This window comes from Solenopsis invicta, chromosome 10 (assembly GCF_016802725.1).
Source record: "Solenopsis invicta isolate M01_SB chromosome 10, UNIL_Sinv_3.0, whole genome shotgun sequence".
Classification (NCBI taxonomy): domain Eukaryota; kingdom Metazoa; phylum Arthropoda; class Insecta; order Hymenoptera; family Formicidae; genus Solenopsis; species Solenopsis invicta.
Window position 1 is genome coordinate 495,277 of NC_052673.1, and position 20,741 is coordinate 516,017.

Consider the following 20,741-nt stretch of genomic DNA (forward strand, 5'->3'; position numbering starts at 1 on the left):
AATTACCATGAACTTTTCTATTAATAAATAATTCGATAATTCTTAATACTTGTATATGGAAAATAATTGGAAGAATTACATTAACAAATCATATAATTCTATCTTAGCAGTCCAATACTTTTTGTTCACCTGTATAAACCTCACCAATTTTTATAGATATACATCATAAAAAATTAAAAAAAATTTTTTTCCAACTTTTGTAACTTTGTCTTTTATATTATTAACTATTAATGGATTGTGAATAAAGTTAAATTATTAAACACAATTTGTCAATTTGCCGACTAAATTCTAATTATTTATTATTTTCTATCACTAGCGACTATGGGAAGACTCCATTTGCTTATTAATAGAATCATTCATATTCAATATAATGGCAGTATTTTAGATTAATGATATGCTAAAATTTATTTGTCTAATCAAGAAGTTGCATTACTGGCATAAATATTTCATATTACAGTCTCCTTAATTTTGGCCCTCATAATCTTTGCATTCCTTCACACGTACTTTCACAAACACTAATATCATACCCCGTCCTTTTCAGAATACCCTCACTACAGCACGAGTCTATCAATCACAGTGTACTTTGCTCGCGCAAGTACACGGTGATTGATGGATTCGTGCTGTGGGGAGAGTATTCTATAATTTTGGCATTCCGCTGTTATCGCCCCATCGGCCAAAATTAAAGAGACTCTACTGTATTAAATTTTCTATACGTAATAACCGTAATTATAAAATTTAAGTCTTTTAATTTATATACAGGTGTAACATAATGTGTCAATTGCTTTTAAAATTACTGAATTCTTTTCTCAAGTAAGTCCTACTTATTAAGTTACACTTTATATAATTGCGAATGTATAGCACCTATCCGAAAATTCTAATGCCTTACTAATTTTATTACATAAAGATTACTTGGCAAGCTGTAATGTTATTCGTCTAAAATAATACTTTTACATTTTACATTTCTAGATTGCTTGATCTATACAAGGTGTTCCATTTTAATTGCTCATTTAAAATACCTTGTACATGATGCATTACAATTATTTCAGATAAGAATTATGACTTGAAAGTGGACAAAAAAATCAATAATTTACAAAATATTTTTTATTCTAGCATATTTTAACATAAAATAGTAAATTATCTTGTAAACTACTAATTTTTTGGTAACTTATACTTTCATGTGTAGAATAATTAAAACTCATATTATGTAAAAAAATTTCATAAAAAAAATAGCGACGACTTTCATGTCACTTTGAAAAATTGATCTTTTGAAAATTAACATTATTTATCTCCTTTTAGACCATACAACAATACAGACTAATTTTTATCTGAAAACACTTTCTATGAATGTATCATTTACAAAATATTCCAGGTAGACAATTAAAATGGGACACCCTATATAATTAGAATTATATATACAATTCGCTACTATGTGTTTATCTATTTATATAAAATAGTATTTTAAGTTTTTCGTTCAGCATAATAGCTATTTGAATTATTTCTTACATAAGACTCGCATAGTCGTTTTTTTTTAGAATCATACTTTTTTAGAAGGCCTTCAATACTTTATCATTCTTAACATTTGTAGAAAATTATAGTATTGACATACAGTTTGTAAAAGTTATGTATATTTATGTATGTATTTTTAAGCTTAATAAAAGAGTTATGTACTTTTATCTTTCGATAATAATAGAAATAATATAACAGTCTTTTCGTAGTAAAATACCTTTCGCGACAAACATTACAAATAAAGTAAATAATCTTCATATTAATAATAGTATAATTTTATCATTTCATTGTTATGAGGTTATCTTTGCAAAGAGAATTGTAATGCTTTCTTATAACAAGAAAATTACGTTTCTCTCATCTTTTAAAATTAATGGCAGTAAATTCAGTTTCATTGATTAACAATAATTCGTTTCCATATTGCGATGGACGGTCACAGGCGCTAAAACATGATGTGGCGAACCTAAATATGTCGTAGGAGAAGGCACTCCAATACTAGATTGTTTAATCAAATCCGATTCGACGTTGTCGACGGCTAACAAGGGTTCAGAAGCAAATGTTTGCTGTTCAGAATCATCGTGAGGTGTCATTGTGCTGTACCCATGATCACTGTCCCCACCGGGTGGTCTTCTGTAATTGGTAGAAACTCTGTATGGTGATATAGGCGCGACACTGTCTCTCATGAGACAATCTAAATTATTTTTAGTTTGATCTAATTCTACAGGTTCCGGATCGCCTTCGATATGTGTCATGCGCAACGTATCAGGCGAGGTATGGAGATGCAAACACTGATGCTCCAGACCTGAATGCACCGATCGGAGTCTGTAGCAGAACAGAACCACGCCTAGAATTAAAAACAGTGCAAGAATTCCACCAGCTACAGGCCCAACTGATGGCCATTCTCGTACTGTAATTTCATCTGTTGATTGCAAATCTGAAAAAACATAATCTTGTTACCTAGTATTTAAAAGTAACTTATCTTAGTAAACTTAGTAAATTAATTATCTAGATAAAGATAATATAAATCGTATGTAAACATATCGTAGATAAGAACAATTTAATTTTAACTTTTTCTAAATAAAAAATAAAATTGAAAGGTTTCCTGTAAAAACCGAACAATGTTCTACTTTTTAAAAAAATCTGGATTATGGTGTCAAATCATTCTCTATCAACAACGTTACGTTGTTACCAAGAATCAAACAGAAAATGAGAAATGTAAATATACGTACTTAGTAAATATAAAATTTTCCGAAACTAAAAAAAAATTTTTAATGGATATTTCAAAATATTAATTTTAAAGCCTTAACCCCTTTCTTTATTCATATTCTTATACAAGGGTTGTTTGATAAATACCCGTGTTAGGGAAGAAAACATTTAACAAAATTTTTTTTTACTTATTTCTCTACATAATCTCTTTTCAGCTCGATACATTTAGACCAGCGATATTCCAACATTTTTCTACCGTTTAAAAAATATGATTGGTCAAATTTTTTAAAACAGGCCTCTGTTTCGGCAATGACTTCCTCATTTGATGCAAAGCGCTTTCCGCCAAGCCATTTTTTCATATTTGGAAATAAATAGAAGTTGCAGGGAGCCAAATCTGGAGAATAGGATGGATGAGACAACAATTCGTAGCGTAATTCGACCAGTTTTGTTATGGCGATTGCGGACGAATGAGCTGGTGCATTATCATAGTGAAAGAGCACTTTTTTTCACTAAATGAGGTGTTGTAGCCTCATTAGCTACTTTAATTATCTTGCATATCCGCCTAGCAACAATCACGCCACGAGCGCTCGTTGCATCGGAAATGCAAGATTGCGGAATTTACCAATCGTGCGAGCAGCGTAAGCATCGCACGATTGACGCGAGCATGACCATATATGGTCCTCGCGAGGGACTAATGCCCCACCATATTGGAAACACCTATAAACTATAAGTTAGGGGCTAAATTATGGGCAGCGGGAGATTCTTAACGCAAAGTACGAGCGGCACGTACGCGCTCCGCGATAAGTCGGTCACCCCGCAAAACATCCAGCGGCCGAGTGCGCGATAACACGTGATCCGTTCACCGCGATTTGATTGTATTAAAAAGGGAAAATCATTTATAATAAAGTTTGAGGAATAAAAGTGTTAATAAAAGAGTGAAAGTGTTATTTGCCACCCTGCGCGTCCTCCTTCAAGTGTCCTCCTCGTGGGTTCCAACTCTTCAGACGGACCGAATCCCGAATATTTTATCTTGTTGCATCCGCCGGTACAACAGAGGTCATTTTTTTCTTCAATTCAGCGTCAAATCGATCCAATAAATCAGCATAGTACTGTCCCGTGATTGTCCTTCTCTTCTTAAATAATCGGTGAAAATGATGCCTCGCGAATCCCAAAAAATGGTGGCTATGATCTTTCAGGCCAATGGAACCGTTTTTGCCTTCTTTGGAGCAGATTCGCCGGATTTAGTCCACTGTTTAGACTATTCTTTCGTTTCTGGTGTGTAATGGTGGATCCATGTTTCGTCAACAGTGACAAAACGCCGCAAAAACGCCGCCTCTTTCGGATTGCGCTTAAACATGTCCAAACAGTGCTTTGAAGTTGTCATGCGATTCCGTTTTTGCTCTACTGTGAGCAAACGCGGCACCCATCTCGCCAATAGCTTTCTCATGCCAAATGTTTCGTGCAGGACACTTTGTATGCGTTCAGTTGAGATTTTTACAATGTTAACAATCACCCTGATCTTCACCCGGCAGTCTGCTAACACGATATCATAGATTTTGTTAACCATATCCTCCGTAGTCACCTCAATCGGACGACCTGGGCGTTCTTCATCAAAAATGGATGTTCGACCACGCTTAAATTCGTTGTACCAATATCTTATGGTAGTCATCGAAAATGCCTTGTCTTTATATACGGCATGCAACTTTTCTTTAATTTCTTAACATCTTCCCATCCAAAAACAGAAATCACAGACCAATATTGCTCTTTTTCCATAATTGCAAACAAGCACAAACTCGTCAACTTTCAATTGTTATAAAAACTAAACTAACCTGTAAAGCTGTCTGAAATTTTTACTGGCGTCGTTCAAAAGATGGCGTTACACGATGGTATACAGTAGAGACCCTATAATAAGAGACTGGCCAGCAGCCAGATTTCGTCAAAATCCTGCGAGTGAGAAAGGATCTCACTATCTCGCTCTTTCACAAATGGCAAAATATATGTAATATGTTCAGTGTAATATGTATGTACAAGTTATTCTTTACGCAGCGTGAATAGCGTGATTGAAGTTTAATATGGTGGATGTTCAGTTGAATATTATAATAATTCCTCATCAAAAGGGCAAAAAATGTTGAACGTAAAGATTGGACGCCTACAAATAATTTGTATTTTTGTGAGGTTAAGTGACATATTCGTTATGACAAAATCATAAGAGAACATTAAATATAAAAATTATGTCAACATATATTATTTAGATTAATATACAAAACAAGTTTGTAATATTTTTTATAATATTTATTGATAAATATTACGTATATTTAAAAAAAAAGAGTAATTCGAATTTGAATTTAAGCGGAAGTTGATGAAAAATTCTCCAATAAAAGTGACGAAAAATGTTCCAATCAAAAGTAGACCCCTTGCTGGCCAGTCTCTTATTATAGGGTCTCTAGTATACAGATTTTTAGTCAGTGGCGCCTTCAGTCGTCAAATACGAGTACTTATCAAACAGCCGTTGTATACGGAGAAAAATTACAATATTTATACAAAGAAAAATATAAAATATTTTGTTCGGGATAAGGAGAAAAAGGATAGTAAAGATACTTATAAGCATCAAAATTATTAATCAAAATTAATTATCATTTTAATTTTCGTGTTATTATATTTTTGGATTCTTCTTAAAACGTTTTAACTTTAAACTACGCGCTAAATATGAGGCGCGTAGTTTGGATAATCTTATACATTTTTTGTAAATTTACCTAGAAAATACATAGGTCTACAAAATTTCGGAGAAATCTTGTGCTTTGTACTTTAAAAAATGTTTCTATAAGGTTTCAATGCATTGAAAATAACTATGTTATCTGTTTTTTTCATCACCCTCCATTTTCTAAATAATCGCAAAAACAGTTTTTTTCGAATTGGATTTCTTTAAGATTTTTTTTCTGGCTAAAGAAAAAAATGATAGTGAGATCAGCTTCATGGCATTTTACACAGAAATATTTCTACAATACTGAAAATATGTTTTCGCAAATATTTTTTGTTAATAAAAATGTTTTATGCAAATCGTAAACAAAAGACTTTAATAAAATCGTGAAAAATGATAAAAAAAAGATAAATTTTAAAATATAAAATCAAGTAATTTAAAAGAAAAATATGTAAAAAAAATATTTAACTACTTAGGCTTATAGCTGTATGTTTCTAGTTTAAATCTAGTGATGCTAAAGTTGTCCTTTTTTACCGACCAAACGGTAAATTTTCGGGCAAGCCGTTCTTCTAATTGCATTTACAGATTTAAAAATCCTTTTCCACGATTAAAGTATAGACAGTAATGTATAATGGACGCTATATAAGGATAAGGAAAACAAAAAAAATTGAAAATAATTTTCCAATACAGTTATAAGCCAAAAATGACCTAAATGGTTAACTAGTTTTCAAGATTTTTTTCTTTCAAATTACTTGGTTTTATATTTCAAAATTTATCATTCTTTTACCATTTTTCACGATTTAAGTATTATTAATTACAATGTACAACACGTTTGATTTAAAATTTCAAAAATCACTTTTTATGTATTTTTGGCTGTTAAACACAAATCTGGACATAAAATGTATCTATCACATCAGGATTTTGAGAAATTTGTTATTAAAGTTAAAAAATCGCAATTTTGTCATTTTTTGATGATTAATAACTCTGGAATAATGTGTTATAAAGTTTGAAAAATTAAAACTACCGCTATGGAATAAAAATAAATTAAATAAGGGCATTATTAGGGTTGTATCTATTCTCACTGAAATTGACCTTACCTAATGTCTTAAATGAACATGTATAGTCATATTTAATTCTAAAAAACAAATTTTCGCAAAATATGACACTTTCATTTTTATATACACTGAAACACGAATCTAAATTCAATTTTTATAAATTTTAAATGACAGATTATTATCGACAAAATTTCAAAAATTTGTAAAATTAAATTATTTATATCGGAAAATATATATTTGATCATTTTGAATTTGAATTTAGATTCATGTTCAATGACCGCAAAAATGTAAAAAAATCATATTTTGTGAAAATTTGTCTTTTAGAACTAAATATGGACTAAATATAAACGGAATCGATTCATAAAGTATAGGTAAGTTCAATTTCAGTGAGATTAAGTATAACTTTTTAAAATTACTCTTGCTTGGTTTATTTTTTATTCTACAACTGTAGTTTCGATCGTTTATTTCAAACTTTGCTGAAGTTTGTGACACATCTCAGCCCAGAGTTATTAATCATTAAAAAATGACAAAAATGCAATTTTTAGCAATTGTAAGGCTTCTAACTCCTCAGCCAAGAACTTCGCGTTGACGGTAGCCACATTCCGTCGCGGACAAAATTAGAACTAATAGATGTGAAACGTGACAGATTGACGATGAGATGTTGTCGTGCATGTCATTTTGTTATTATGTGTTTTATTATGAAAATATAACTTGTCTTGTATTTATCAAATTCGTAAAAATGGACCGCGATAAAGTTTCTTTAAATTTTATACATAAAAGTACATTTTTCATTCCTTTCAATAGCGATCCGTGTGTTTTCCTGTCTGAATAGGTGTCATTTTATTTGCTTTTTACAACTATTTATTGACTGTTAGACGAAAAAAGGATAGTCTTGACCGATATTTAAAAGTGTTTTAAAGCCATTTAATTAGTCTGTTTTATCCAAATTGTCTTTATTTACAAATAGCACGTCGGAAACTTTAGCTTAATCGTGTGTTTTCCTGTTTCAATATTTTCACTTTACATGCTTTTTACAACTATTTACTGACTGTTAGGCGGAAAAAGGATAGTCGTGACCGATATTTAGAAGTGTTTTAAAGCCATCTAATTAGTCTGTTTTATCCAAATTGGTTTTATTTACAAATGGCATGTCGGACAAAATTACGTGTCATTTCACGCAATTTCTCACTTCTGACGTCACGACTTCAATATGGCCGTGGCGAGTACTCAGGAGCCTTAATAGTAAATTTCTTAAAATCCTGATGTGATAGAGATCACTTTTATGTCCAGATTCGTGTTTAGCAGTCAAAAGTATGCGGCTAGAAGTACATAAAAAATAACTTGTTAAAATTGAAGACAAAAAAGTAATTTTTTTTCTGCTCGGCGTTATTAATACTTAAATTTATAGTTACGACCTTCTACGGATGTCCGGATGTAATATTTGTAAGAAATAATCATCCGATGTAAATAAGTAAAATATATGTATTCACCAAATTATCGTATAGATGTTTCGATCCTTATTTGGGATCTTTTTCATTGTTATAAGATTGATAAATAACTATGGTTACATCAATTATAATTAAATATTATATGTATTGATTATTACTTCAAATATTTTTTTTTAACTTTTATCATTATTAATGTTAAATAGTTTTTAAAATTATTAACGTTAAGGCTCCTGACCAATCGTCGTGGCCATATTGAAATTGCAACGACATAAACGAGAAATCACACGTAAAAGTTTCTTACGTGCCGTTTGTAAATAAAAAGAATTTGGATAAAACAAAATAATGAGATCGCTTTAAAACACTTGTAAAAATGGGCCTCAACTATTCTTTTCTCCCTTGATAGTCAATAAATAGGCGCGTTAAATGCACGAGAAGTGAAGCCTGTTCAGACAGGAAAACACACTATTATGTTAAAGCTTCTGGTATTCGACAGTCGTAAAAAGCACGTAAAACCTATTCAGGTAGGAAAACACACAGCTGTTGAAAGAAGTGAAAAATATACTTTTATATATATAATTAGAAGATTACTTGCAGCTCATTTTTATGAATATTGTAAATACGAGACAAGTCACATTTTCACAATAAAACACATAATAACGAAAGGACATGCAAGAGAAAATTTCATCAACATGTTGTGTTTCACATCTATTAATTCTAATTTTTTCCGCAATACCACGTCGCCACTGTCAACGCAAAGTTCTCGCCCGAGTCAAAAACCTTAAATAAAAATTTAATATAAAAGTATAATAATCATTTTTTGCAACAGATTCTTTACAGGCTTTTTAAGTGGCAAAAAGATTCTCACATTTAGATGCTTGTTAAGTCTCAGTTATTATTAAATTTATTTTTCAATTTAATACCATAATATTATTAGTTTTGTTCAATTTAGAACCGTGTTTTAAGATTGAAAAGTTATTCGGCGCGCAGTTTCATGAACTTGAAAATGTATATAAAATCACGCAATAAATATCAGCACAAAGATCGTTTCGTTTAATGTTATGGAATTTTTTCACATTTCTATACTAAAACTCATTAAAATCATAGAATTGAACGTATATTTATTAAAAATCTCATATCCGCTAATTTACAATATAAATAGGTATATTTATTTTGCAAAATTAACATTAAATTATGAATTTAAACCAATCAAATATTTTTTTCCATAAAAATATGATCCTTTAATTTCAATTTCTTCTTGGAATTATTTATGATTTCTATGATAGTTATGATTGTTTAAAAATTATTCTACATTATAACTTTGTTCACATATTTGCCACAATTACATAGTTTTATCAATTATTATTATCATTTCGCTTTTTAATCATATATTAGAAGATTGAAAAACCAAATAAAATTGTGGTTAAAAATCATCTCATTATGGTGTAAGTCTTTAATAGGAACGTTAATCGCAAATGATGAGAGTGAATGAGGAACAAAAAATGATAAGGAAAAATTAGTATTAAAAACGATTTCTACGTGATACATATAGCTGCTATCCATGACTAAAAAGACTCTCATATGAGAGCACTAACGTTTATCGAACAAGAGTAAGAGAAGATTAAAAAAATGCAAAAAGCAAAAAATTTTTCCAGATTTTTCAAAATTTTCAACTTAATAACTTTTCTTAATGGAAATAAACAAAGATGTAAAGAAAAATAAACTTACTGTAAGTGCCGTCGCTGTAAGGTATTAAAGATCCAAAGACACCCTTAAAACATACGGACATATCAGAACAAAACGGTTGTTGCAAAGGACTATCTCCATCGGTGTCAACATAACACCATTGACAATCGGCGACACCCAAACAATCTCTCTCTGTTGTATATGATTTGCAATTAGTAGACGGACATGACTTCAAATTCATCGAATCTATCCACAGAGTCTGTAAACCCGATCCTTGCTCATATACAGGTGAACAAGGATTCAGATTATCAATATTTTGTTGCGTACAACTAGAAGAATATAAAGAGCATTCGCAAGGGCATTCACATCCAGTTTGCTCCATACTTTTGCAATTTAAGCATGAATGATCCATCTGTAATACAGACACAATATATTATGTAGTAACTTGAAATTTTTTAAATAAAATAATAGAATAAAATGTGAACTTACCGTGCTGCACGGACAAAAAGCTCTAAGCAAATTACATTGAATCGTCATATTGACGACACCAAGGAATACATTGGTACCTGGTATAACAGCTACCTGATATCTAACACAGTGCTCGCCGTGTGCTATATTAGTCAGCACCTCGTCGAGAGATGTATTAAACTGATAGTATCTTTGTACAGTGCCATCTAAGTGGCTGGCACATAATTTCTTTTTCACAAACAATCCGTGATTCAATATGTCATTAGCCACTAAAAGCTCCTTGTGCGTTAAATGCTGCTGCTCAATCTTGCCTGTCGCTTCCAATAGCTTCGGATGTGATACCAAATAGCCTTTATCATCCATCAAGAAACATTTTATAGTTGCGTCTCGACAAAACGGAAACATTTCCAGCAACAACCTCATAATGTAACCCATTGTAACGTCCATAGATAGAACAGCAATCGCATAATTTGAGCTTCCATTAATCCCCACAGAATATTTGACAGTTTGACTCAGAGTGACTACATAGCCTGATCCACCAGCATCTAAGTAAGGTGGAGTTAAAATTATCTTATCAGATTGTTCCAATGCTTTCCCATACCACATTCGTCTTTTGGGATCAAAACCAGAATCTAATACCATTCCTGGAAATATTTCTAATACACCACTAACTGTACTGACAATGTACCTAAAATAATAAAATTATAAAAAATTATAAATTTATAAAAATAATAAAATAAATATAAAAATATACTTTATAAATCATTAATAACGCAAATAGATTTGCGAAATTTCATTCTTTAAGAATTATAAATAATTTCCTACATAATTTTGTGCACTGAACACAAATCACAGAAATTATTTATTACATCAGGCATTTGAGATAAATGGGATAAAATGGCTCAAACATAACAACTTTAGCTATATAAAAACATTACAAATTAGTTCTAATATTTAACTAATGGTTTCATATAATACTTCTTCAAAATTAATTCTTGTTTATCAATGTGTGATTTTTTTCGCCGAAATATACCAGTTTAAGATTGTTAGCGAAACAGAAAAAAATATTCCGATTTTTCCCGATCACTTTTTTGGAAAAATTTCCTGATTAAAGCCAAAAAGAAATACTTAATAAAAACAAAAAAAAATTGAAATTTTTTCATTAATTAAAAACAAAATATTTTTTAAATATATAGAATAAAAATTTTTATCATACTATATAATTTTTAACAATAATTATATGCAAAACAAAGTTAAAATGTCTCTCGCAATAAATTCGTTCAAAAAATTCATGATTACTAAAGCATTTCGTAAATATGTATTTTTTATAATTTTTTAATAATCTTGTGATTGTAAAACATCGTTAACATATATAGAGAAGAGAGCAGAGTAATGGAATACCATTTTGTTATTTTAAAATAACAATAAATATTAATGCGACGTATTCTTATAACCACCAGTTCGTTAACCACAGAGATTTATCAATCCTGTAGATAAAAGTTCATTGGGTATATAGAACGTAATTTACAATTTATTACTGAGGGAAAAACGTTTGTAAAAAGAGGATCGTGGCATAATAACATAAACAATATCTTATAAAAAAGTATAAATTAATGATCCTTTGTAAATTTTACACACTACAGATACTACAAAGAAGTGCCAACAAATTTTATAAAATAAAATTTTTATATTTTAAAATGTATCTAATTTAAAAAAAAATTTTTTTAATGATTTCTTTACTATTAGTATTATGTAACTTTCACTATAAAATTGTAAAGTCGCAAAAGTAGTCATAACATCAGTCGGGGCAGATGGCTCAACGCAGAACAATTTTATATGCCAAATTTATATACACTTTACGTCACACATTAAATTCAATTATATTATTTGAAAGCTATATTCAAGGTCTTCAAATTAGATTAAAGTGAAAAAATTAATATTTAACTTTTCAAATTACATAAAAAATATACACATTTAAAAATCTCTGCTATAACCTGCAAAACTGAAATTTAGCTTTTATAAAATCATAGTGAACTAATGATTAGTAACTATTTTACAATATTTAAATACTTTAAATAAACTGTAACAAAATAATTTCAATGATCGATTAGAATTCAATATGAATATTATACGAGATCTCACATGATATTTTGTATAATATTTCACCACACTTATCTCACGACCTCCTTCTCTCCTCTAAAACTATATCTTGATTTTGAAAGATATTTAATTTTTTTTTTAATTATGTTAATGGCTTTTTGCGAATTGTTTACACAAAATTTAAAAATAAAAAAATACAATTTCCTTAAATAATTTTAAAAATTATATTTAATAATTAAAAAATTAATAAATTTGAAAATTTAGATAAAATTGATTTACAGGAATTTAATTTTATATTAGATTAATAATATTTGTTTTATTCCTTTAAGTCCTTGACTTTTTCTGGTTTTCCCTGATCGCTAACAATCCTACAGTTGAAAGTTATGAATTTGTAAAAGCATAACTCTTTAACCTTTTATGGCATAGAACTCCCACCTTTTTCTGTTACAGGTTTTTTTGTAATATTACCTTCTTATTATAAATTTATTTAATGAACTTTCAATATGCTGCTTTTTGAAATGTTCTAAAACTTGCGCTAGCATTGCTACATCTGGTTTTACAGATGGATGTAAACCTGGATTAGCTAAAAGACCCGTTACATCTTTTATATATGCCATGTAGCTTTGTACGTTCACGGCTGAACCCGTTTCCAATAATTTCAGTTGCTCCATTGGGGATTGGAAGCACCATGGTGATAAATAAATTACACCCGTTGCTAAAAAAAAGAAACGAAAAAAGGATAAGCTTTAATATATTTATAAATTTTATAAACAATAGTAACTGGAATAAATATTTTATTTTCTTACATAAAGTTACAATCTTGTTTCTATAAACGCAAAGTATGTCTTTATCGACTACAGTTTGAAGCATAAGATCAAGACGATGATGTAATATATTTGCAGGTAGTGGAGGCACAATTTTCATGACAGGCAGCATTCCCTCCTCAGTAATTGATACCAGACATATTATCAAATCATTATAAATTAAGTGTTTCCATCTATACTGCTTCTGTATATAATACATTAAAGGAAAAAATATCCTATATTTAATAAAATAAATAATATTTTAATATTATTAATCTATGATTATGGATGTATTCTTACCTGCTCGCCTAGCTTTGTTTTTACATCCATGATTCCTTCAATCTCATTTATCATTTTCATTACCGTTTGACTATCTATATTTTCAATATCTTGTAAATGCACTTTGAGCGGTTGCTCAACTATTGTCTCAATCCTGGGAAAATTTTTATGCATCCAAACCACTCCTTTGGTATCGAAGAATATAGCGTATATGTTTGGACCAACATTAAAATATGTAATGTTATCGAGGAAATCACGCAGTTTTATATCCAAGAATAATAACGCAGTCTGTGTGACTCGCCCGATAGATATCATCATTGTCTTACTATATGGTTCAATATATGGATCTGATACAAAAAAATCTTTCTTATGGTGAGAAGGACACTGCAAACAAGAAAACAGTTTTCCTATCTCATATCCAAGAACGTTTTGCATTGGAAAAATTACAATGCTGTCATTGTTTAATTTTTTGGTAACAGTAGATGGTTGCTGGTCTGAAAATAAATTATGAAAATTATGAATAAAAATATTTTCCATACAATTAAAGTAAAGTAATGAAATTGGCTTACCTGTAGTAACAATAGTTTTTAAATAAGCTTTAGACTTTCTAGAAATCATTTCAAAAATTTTTTGTACATTTAATGTATTTTGTAACTTATTAGTTAAATGCATAATAAGCACTTCACCTGTTAAATTTTGTGTTAATTTTCTAAAATCAATTCTTGTTGCCTCATCTGAGTCTAAAAGAAAATTAGGAATATAAAATACACATTTTATATAAAATATTATATAACTATGTCCAAAATAATTAGCACATTATTTTTTTTCCATTTTAACAATAAACATTTAAACAATAAAAATAAGTAAAACTAAAGTTATCAAATAGAAATCTTTATTTTTGCAATTCATCAATATTTAATACCACATTTATTACCATAAATGATATAAAAAATATCAAATACATAATACCAATATTTATTTTATGTAATAACCAAAACAAAAGGTGATTGGTGTAAATGTCGATATACTGTAATACCAGAACCTAGGGGAAACCGGGGCGTTAGACGGAATAATTCAATAATTAGAAATATCTTTTTATAGGTATATATTGAAAAATTACTTTAAACACTGTAAACACGTCCTAATGTAATGATGTTGCTAACAAAGTTTTGTTGGTAACGGCGTCATATTAATGTCGTAGTAGTGAAAAATGTGTTTTGCGACAATCAATGTAATTTTTGATAGTCAGCATTTCTTCAAAATTTAAATAAAATAATAAGGTTTTTTTGAAAACTTTAAATGTATCGTGTCCAGTTAAATGTATTTGAAACATTTCGTGTTTACTTTTTGTTGTGTGATGTCTATTTTTGTCAATCATACGCAATAATGCGTACAGTTGATGTTGGGGCAATTCGTAATACTGAACACCAGGGCGATTCGTTAATACTGATTACAGCGCCTAACCTAAGTTGGGTAACCCTTGGCTGTGTTACGAACGTCTGCGTTACGCAGAATTAAGCATTGAGATAAAGTTTTTCATTGATTTAGTTCAAACTTGATATTATTGTGTATTTTAGTACATAGAACATAAATATGAATATAAAATCGTTGCTCTTAAGCAGGTAAAAAGTTATAAAGCGTTAAAGATTGACACTTGCGAGGTTAGGAAATTTGTCACACCGATGGCATAAAAGGACATGCCAACGTGTGTTTGCAATTTTTTTTTGTATACCTATATCTTTTTTTAAATAAAAAAAGTCTTAACAACAGCTTTTTTTACCGTTTTTCAACTTGAAACACAAATTTCGGGATATTCCCGGACTAGTTACGAATTACTCCCCGGGCTTGGGGCTATTCGTAATTTTTGGCATTGGTCAACATTTTTATATGTACTTCAAAGCAAGTACACTTCCATGTTCTATCTATACCGGCATTGTGAAGGGGAAAGTTCAACCTTTCAAACCGTCCCATGTTTTTTTTGTTTTTTTTATAATAATAATAATGGATATAGAACTCAGAAGACAGAAAAAAGGTCTAACGAATAGCCCCGGTATCCCCTATCTAATTTTTCAATATTATATTAGGGGAGACCGGGGTATAGATAGAACACGGAAGTGTACTTACTTTGAAGTACATATAAAACTGTCAATCAATGCCAAGAATTACGAATAGCCCCAAGCCCGGGGTAATTCGTAACTAATCCGGAAATATCCCAAAATTTGTGTTTTAAATTGAAAGACTGTAAAAAAACTGTTGTTAAGACTTTCTTTTATTTAAAAAAGAATATAGGTATAAAAAAACAAATGCAAACATACACGTTCGCATGTCTTTATGCCATCGATGTAACAGATTTCCTAACCTTACAAGTGTCAATCTTTATCGCTTTATAACTTTTTACTTGCTTAAAAGCGACGATTTTATATTCATATTTATGTTCTACTAAAATACACAATATTATCAAGTTTGAACTAAATCAATAAAGAACTCCAGTTTACCTCAATACTTAACTCTGCGTAGCGTAGACATTCGTAACACAGTCAATGTAAGGTTAGGGTTATCCATAGGCTGCAATCAGTATTAACGAATCGCCTCGGTGTTCGGTATTACGAATAGCCCCAACATCAACTGTGCGTATTATTGCGTATGATCGACAAAAATAGACATCACACAGCAAAAAATAAACACGAAATGTTTCAAATATATTCAACTGGACACGATACATTCAAAGTTTAAAAAAAAATCTTATTATCTTACTTAAATTTCGAAGAAATGCTGACTATCAGAAATTACTTCGACTGTCGCAAAACATATTTTTCACTACTACGACTTCAATATGACCAACAAAACTGTTAGTAACATCGTTACATTAAGACGTGTTTACAATGTTTAAAATAAATTTTTAATATGTACCTATAAAAAGATATTTCCAATTATCGAATTATCCCGTCTAACGATTTGCCCCGATCTCCCCTATACCAGTAACTATAAATATCGATATTATTACAAATCAATTTGATTTGTAATACATTCTTAAGGCTCCTGAGTACTCGCTGCGGCCATATTGAAGTCCTGACGTCAGAAGCGAGAAATTGCGTGAAATAACACGTAATTTTGTAAAACAAGCCATTTGTAAATAAAACTCATTTGGATAAAACAGATTAAGCAGATGACTTTAAAACACTTCTAAATATCGATCACAACTATACTTTTTCCGCCTAACAGTCAGTAAATAGTCATAAAAAGCATATAAAGTGAAGCTATTGAAACAGGAAAACACACGGTCACGTAATTTTGTCAAACATGCCATTTGTAAATAAAACCAATTTGAATAAAACAGAGTAATCTGATCGTTTTAAAACACTTCTAAATATCGGTCATGACTATCCTTTTATCGCCTAGCAGTCAGTAAATAGTCGTGAAAAGCACGTAAAGTGACGCCTATTCAGATAGGAAAACACACGGATAGCTATTGAAAGGAGTGAAAAATGTACTTTTATGTATAAAATTCAAAAAAACTTTACTCGCGATCCATTTTTATGAATTTGGTAAATACGAGACAAGTCATATTTTTACAATGAAATACATAATAACAAAATGACATGCACGACAACATCTCATCGTCAATTGGTCACGTTTCGCGTGTATTAGTTCTAATTTTGTCCGTTGACAGAATGTCGCTACCGTCAACGCGAAAATTCTCGGCTGAGGACTCAAGAGCCTTAATGCAGATTATTTAAAAATTATGTATATATATATAGGGTAAAATGTGTGGGAACTTTTTAATATTTTGGAAATCAAGCATTTTCGACAAATGTTTCAGACAATAGTTATCGTTTAAAAAAATCTATTTATTACATCCGTTTAACCTTGGGTAGCGTAGTCAAGGTCAGGTTAAGATCATGTGGATTTTTTTAGATAGAATATGGTACTTTTGATTCCAGAATTTAATAACTGGTGTCAAGAGCTCTTCAAGACACTATAATAAAGTTTATTTTTATTAAGTATTTTTCGAGTTATAAGGCTTGAAGGTTACAATACCACTGATATTAACATTACCATGGTGTTAATTACCATGCGGAGATTGGCCGGTCAAATTACATCTCTTTTGTGTTATGTAAATCCGATATAAAAAAAAGATATAAATCCGAGGGCAACCTTCATGTGGTACATCTTGAATAATACTAATGCCGGTAGTATTGTAACCTTCAAACCTCATAACTCGGAAAAAAATACTCAATAAAAACAAATTTCATTATAGTGTTTTAAAAAGCTCTTGACACCAGCTATTAGATTCTGGACTTAAAAGTAACATATTCTATTAAAAAAAAAAAAAAACGTGACCTTAATCTGACCTTGGCCACGCCGCCGAAGGTTAAACAGATGTATTCAGCAAATAGATCTTTATAAACCGTTATTTTGATCTAAAACATTTCAATCGAAAATGCTTAGTTTCCAAAATATTGAGAAGTTTCCACATATTTCGGACACCCTGTATAATGTTATAGAGTATTGGAGTTTAGAGCTAGAACAGTAGCTTGTTAAATAAAGATCCAAGGTTGATTTACTGGTACTGTTACCTCACATATGATATAAAAAGTAGAAAATTATTGAACAGAAAGTATTACTTGATTAATAAAAACAAAAATAAAAATAAACATTTAAAGAAGCATGTATTTGACATATAATTCAAAAACAAGATCTTGTTTTGCAAATTTTTTTGTAGAAAAATGGAAAAGATAAAGAAATCACATTTATTTCATTGTCAAGGTCACATATTTCAAGATCGCACTTTTCTCTATTTAACATTTCAATTTTATTTAAAAAATAATATAAAATGGCATCTATTCTATTCAGGTTTTTCTAAAATATGTTTTCTGAAAATAGCATTTATAGTGATCACTACTATTCTTAGAAGACTCAGAAAGTAAAATAATAAAAATTAGTATTTAATAAGCAGTTTTTCGAAATATTGCATTTAAAGAAAATAGCAGCTAGTTGAACTCAATATATTGATTTTTTATTATAAATTTTTACTCATTTTTTGATTGTGACAAAAAATTAAGCATTGTAAAAAATTCGATGTAAGCCAAGATTTCCATGTCTATATCAAAGTATGTAAAATTACAAGTTGATTGATCGGACTGTCTTCAAGATATTGTAATATAGATCATGTATCTTTGAAAACAATTTAAATAGTAACGACATTTTACATTATCTCTTAATAAAATTTAAATATCAAATAGAGAAGAGTATTATTTTTACTATGGAATAAACATAACTTATCTTTTTCTATACAAATTGAATAAGAATGCCTTCTCTGGTCACAGCTAGGTCTTTGTGCTTGTATTGTTTGTGTGATTTTATATACTTTTCTCAAGTTCAATGAACTATGCGCCGAATTAATTTTCAGTCATAATACAATTCTAAATTGAACAAGATTAAGTAATATCTCGTATTATTAAATATTAATCCTTTTCCCCCCTGAAAAAACTGTAAAGAAATTATTGCGAAAAATATCACCTCAGCCAGGATTCGAACCTGGGACCTCTCAAATCTCCAGTACGGGTGTCTAATTTCTTTACAGTTTTTTCAAGGGGGAAAAGGGTTAATATTTAATAATACATGATATTACTTAATCTTGTTCAATTTAGAATTGTGTTATGACTGAAAATTAATTCGACGCGCAGTTCATTGAACTTGAGGAAAGTATATAAAATCATACAAACAATACAAGCACGAAGACCTAGCTGCGACCATAAAAGGCATTCTTGTTCAATTTGTATTGATACAACAACGGTCAAGATATCTCTCTCTCTACTTTATCTTTTTTCTGTTTTTTCACAAAAAATTTACAAAAGCCATTTAGGTAAATCCTAATAATATGCCTCCTTAAACAAAATAGATTAGAAATAACTAGAGTAGTAAATCATGATTTTACTATTTAAAATTCAAAAATCCCCAAAAAGAAATCTGTTTCTAATTACCTGTTCTTGTTAAACTATCAATATAACGAATTAATTGAAATTTATTAATATCTGTTGCCTTTAACAAGCCATCTTTACAAAGTAGAGGAATGGTGTTAGAAAGGCCTACAATGGTAACATTGTCTGTTTCAGAAAGCATATCTATAATAGTTTTGGCTGTTATTTGAATCAAAACTAGTTCTGATTCAGACATAAATGATCCATGTTCCAAGAGTAAAATAACATTTTTTTCAGGACAATACTGAGATAATAAAAGAGATCCAATATTGTGAGCCAATGTGGGTGGTCCACATACTGTATCTGGCTCATTTATTGGCAATATATGTATGTTTTTCCACTCTTGACCTTTTATCTGTGTTGTAAGTTCTGCAATCAAATTTAATAATTTATCATACATTATTTAGATGAAGAGTACAAAAATCTATGGATGCTTTCCAATTATAATATCCTTGGATTTTTTGTGTACACAACACAAATCGTGTTATAATTGTCATAACCATTGACACTACATATCTATACTTAATCTAAACTAATTGACTGTGTAAGTTTGTTTTGCTAATGACAATTAAATAATTACTAATTGTGACAATTATAAACGCGGTTGAAACAATGAAAACACAGTTTCTATCGCCATCAGAAATTAAAAAAATGCTAAGGTGCAGTATTAGAAAATAATCCTATCTTTATCCGAAACTATGCACAGTGTATACATTAATACAGAATTTGTTCCAAATGGAGTTACGAACAACATACTTTATGCATTCTTGTAAATGTACATGTGAAAGAAGTGTTAAGCAATTTGAAAGCACCCAATATTATTTGATAAAAGATACCTTTCATGATATTAGTGCATATGTCTGAAACTCTGTTTACCTCCATATCATAATCAACTATATGACTAGAATAAATGTTGGGGAGTGAATTGCGTTCCAATATGCGGTGTATGATTTTGTCGATTTGTTTAAAGATGTCAATATAAGACATTAACTTATTGTTAAAATTATCGACTAAGGCACGCAATTTTGCATTCAAATTGCTGAAGACATTTACAAATTCCACCTTATCAATCATTTCTTGGAACGAGGAAGCGCCGAGCTCCTCATCAGCAGTAGAACGTAGAATTTTTGACAAATGCATTACGATATCTCGCAGACACATGCCGTTTAGGGCTTCCGCTGGTACCTGTTTACGCATCGGTTTGCCAAATTGGCATTTGGCGGTATCGGCGACACCATCGTTAGCAGCCACGCAAAGATTCACTAACATTAATACCAAACTAAAGTATAAAATCTTGTTTACAGCCATACTAGCGAAGTTACGGCCGCTTCGGCAGCAAGCGTCCTTTATCGTAATCATAACCTCACAAATTCGCGTTAAACAGAACAATCCATAACAAGGAGGGGCAATGGGCAATCCGTGGCCATAGACTGGTAGAAATACAAGAGTACGCTCTTCCCGTGTACAGAACCTTACTTTTCGGAGCGCTTCAACTCGATAACCTAAAGCCCGTATCA

At 30.2% G+C, this 20,741-nt stretch overlaps 1 protein-coding gene across 3 annotated transcripts; it reads right to left on the minus strand.

Moving 5' to 3' along the window:
• Positions 1-269: 269 nt before the first annotated feature.
• LOC105202878 (VWFA and cache domain-containing protein 1) lies at positions 270-20,731 on the minus strand. 3 transcript variants are annotated; one of them, XM_026141029.2, is made up of 10 exons: positions 20,061-20,721; positions 19,228-19,593; positions 13,813-13,983; positions 13,265-13,737; positions 12,968-13,169; positions 12,630-12,876; positions 10,083-10,749; positions 9,636-10,005; positions 2,306-2,437; positions 270-2,133 (listed from the first exon to the last, which is right to left on the minus strand). In XM_026141029.2, exons 1-10 carry the CDS (start codon positions 20,581-20,583, stop codon positions 2,090-2,092), a joined length of 3,195 nt encoding a protein of 1,064 aa, XP_025996814.1. In that variant the 5' UTR covers positions 20,584-20,721; the 3' UTR covers positions 270-2,089. The 3 variants fall into 3 exon arrangements, with proteins under 3 accessions (XP_025996814.1, XP_025996812.1, XP_025996813.1); XM_026141028.2 differs by having other exon boundaries at positions 1,902-2,437; positions 20,061-20,725; XM_026141027.2 differs by having other exon boundaries at positions 270-2,437; positions 13,265-13,983; positions 20,061-20,731.
• Between the last annotated feature and the right edge of the window lie 10 nt (positions 20,732-20,741).

What these genes read in the sequence shown, in the direction of transcription:
- LOC105202878 (XM_026141027.2), bottom strand. Translation starts at nt 20,583, where the DNA reads ATGATTACGATAAAGGACGCTTGCTGCCGAAGCGGCCGTAACTTCGCT. An exon ending in AAACAAAGCTAGGCGAGCAG is followed by an intron (nt 13,170 to 13,264) that starts GTAAGAATACAT and finishes TATTATATACAG; the next exon opens with AAGCAGTATAGATGGAAACA. An exon ending in AAACAAGATTGTAACTTTAT is followed by an intron (nt 12,877 to 12,967) that starts GTAAGAAAATAA and finishes TCTTTTTTTTAG; the next exon opens with CAACGGGTGTAATTTATTTA.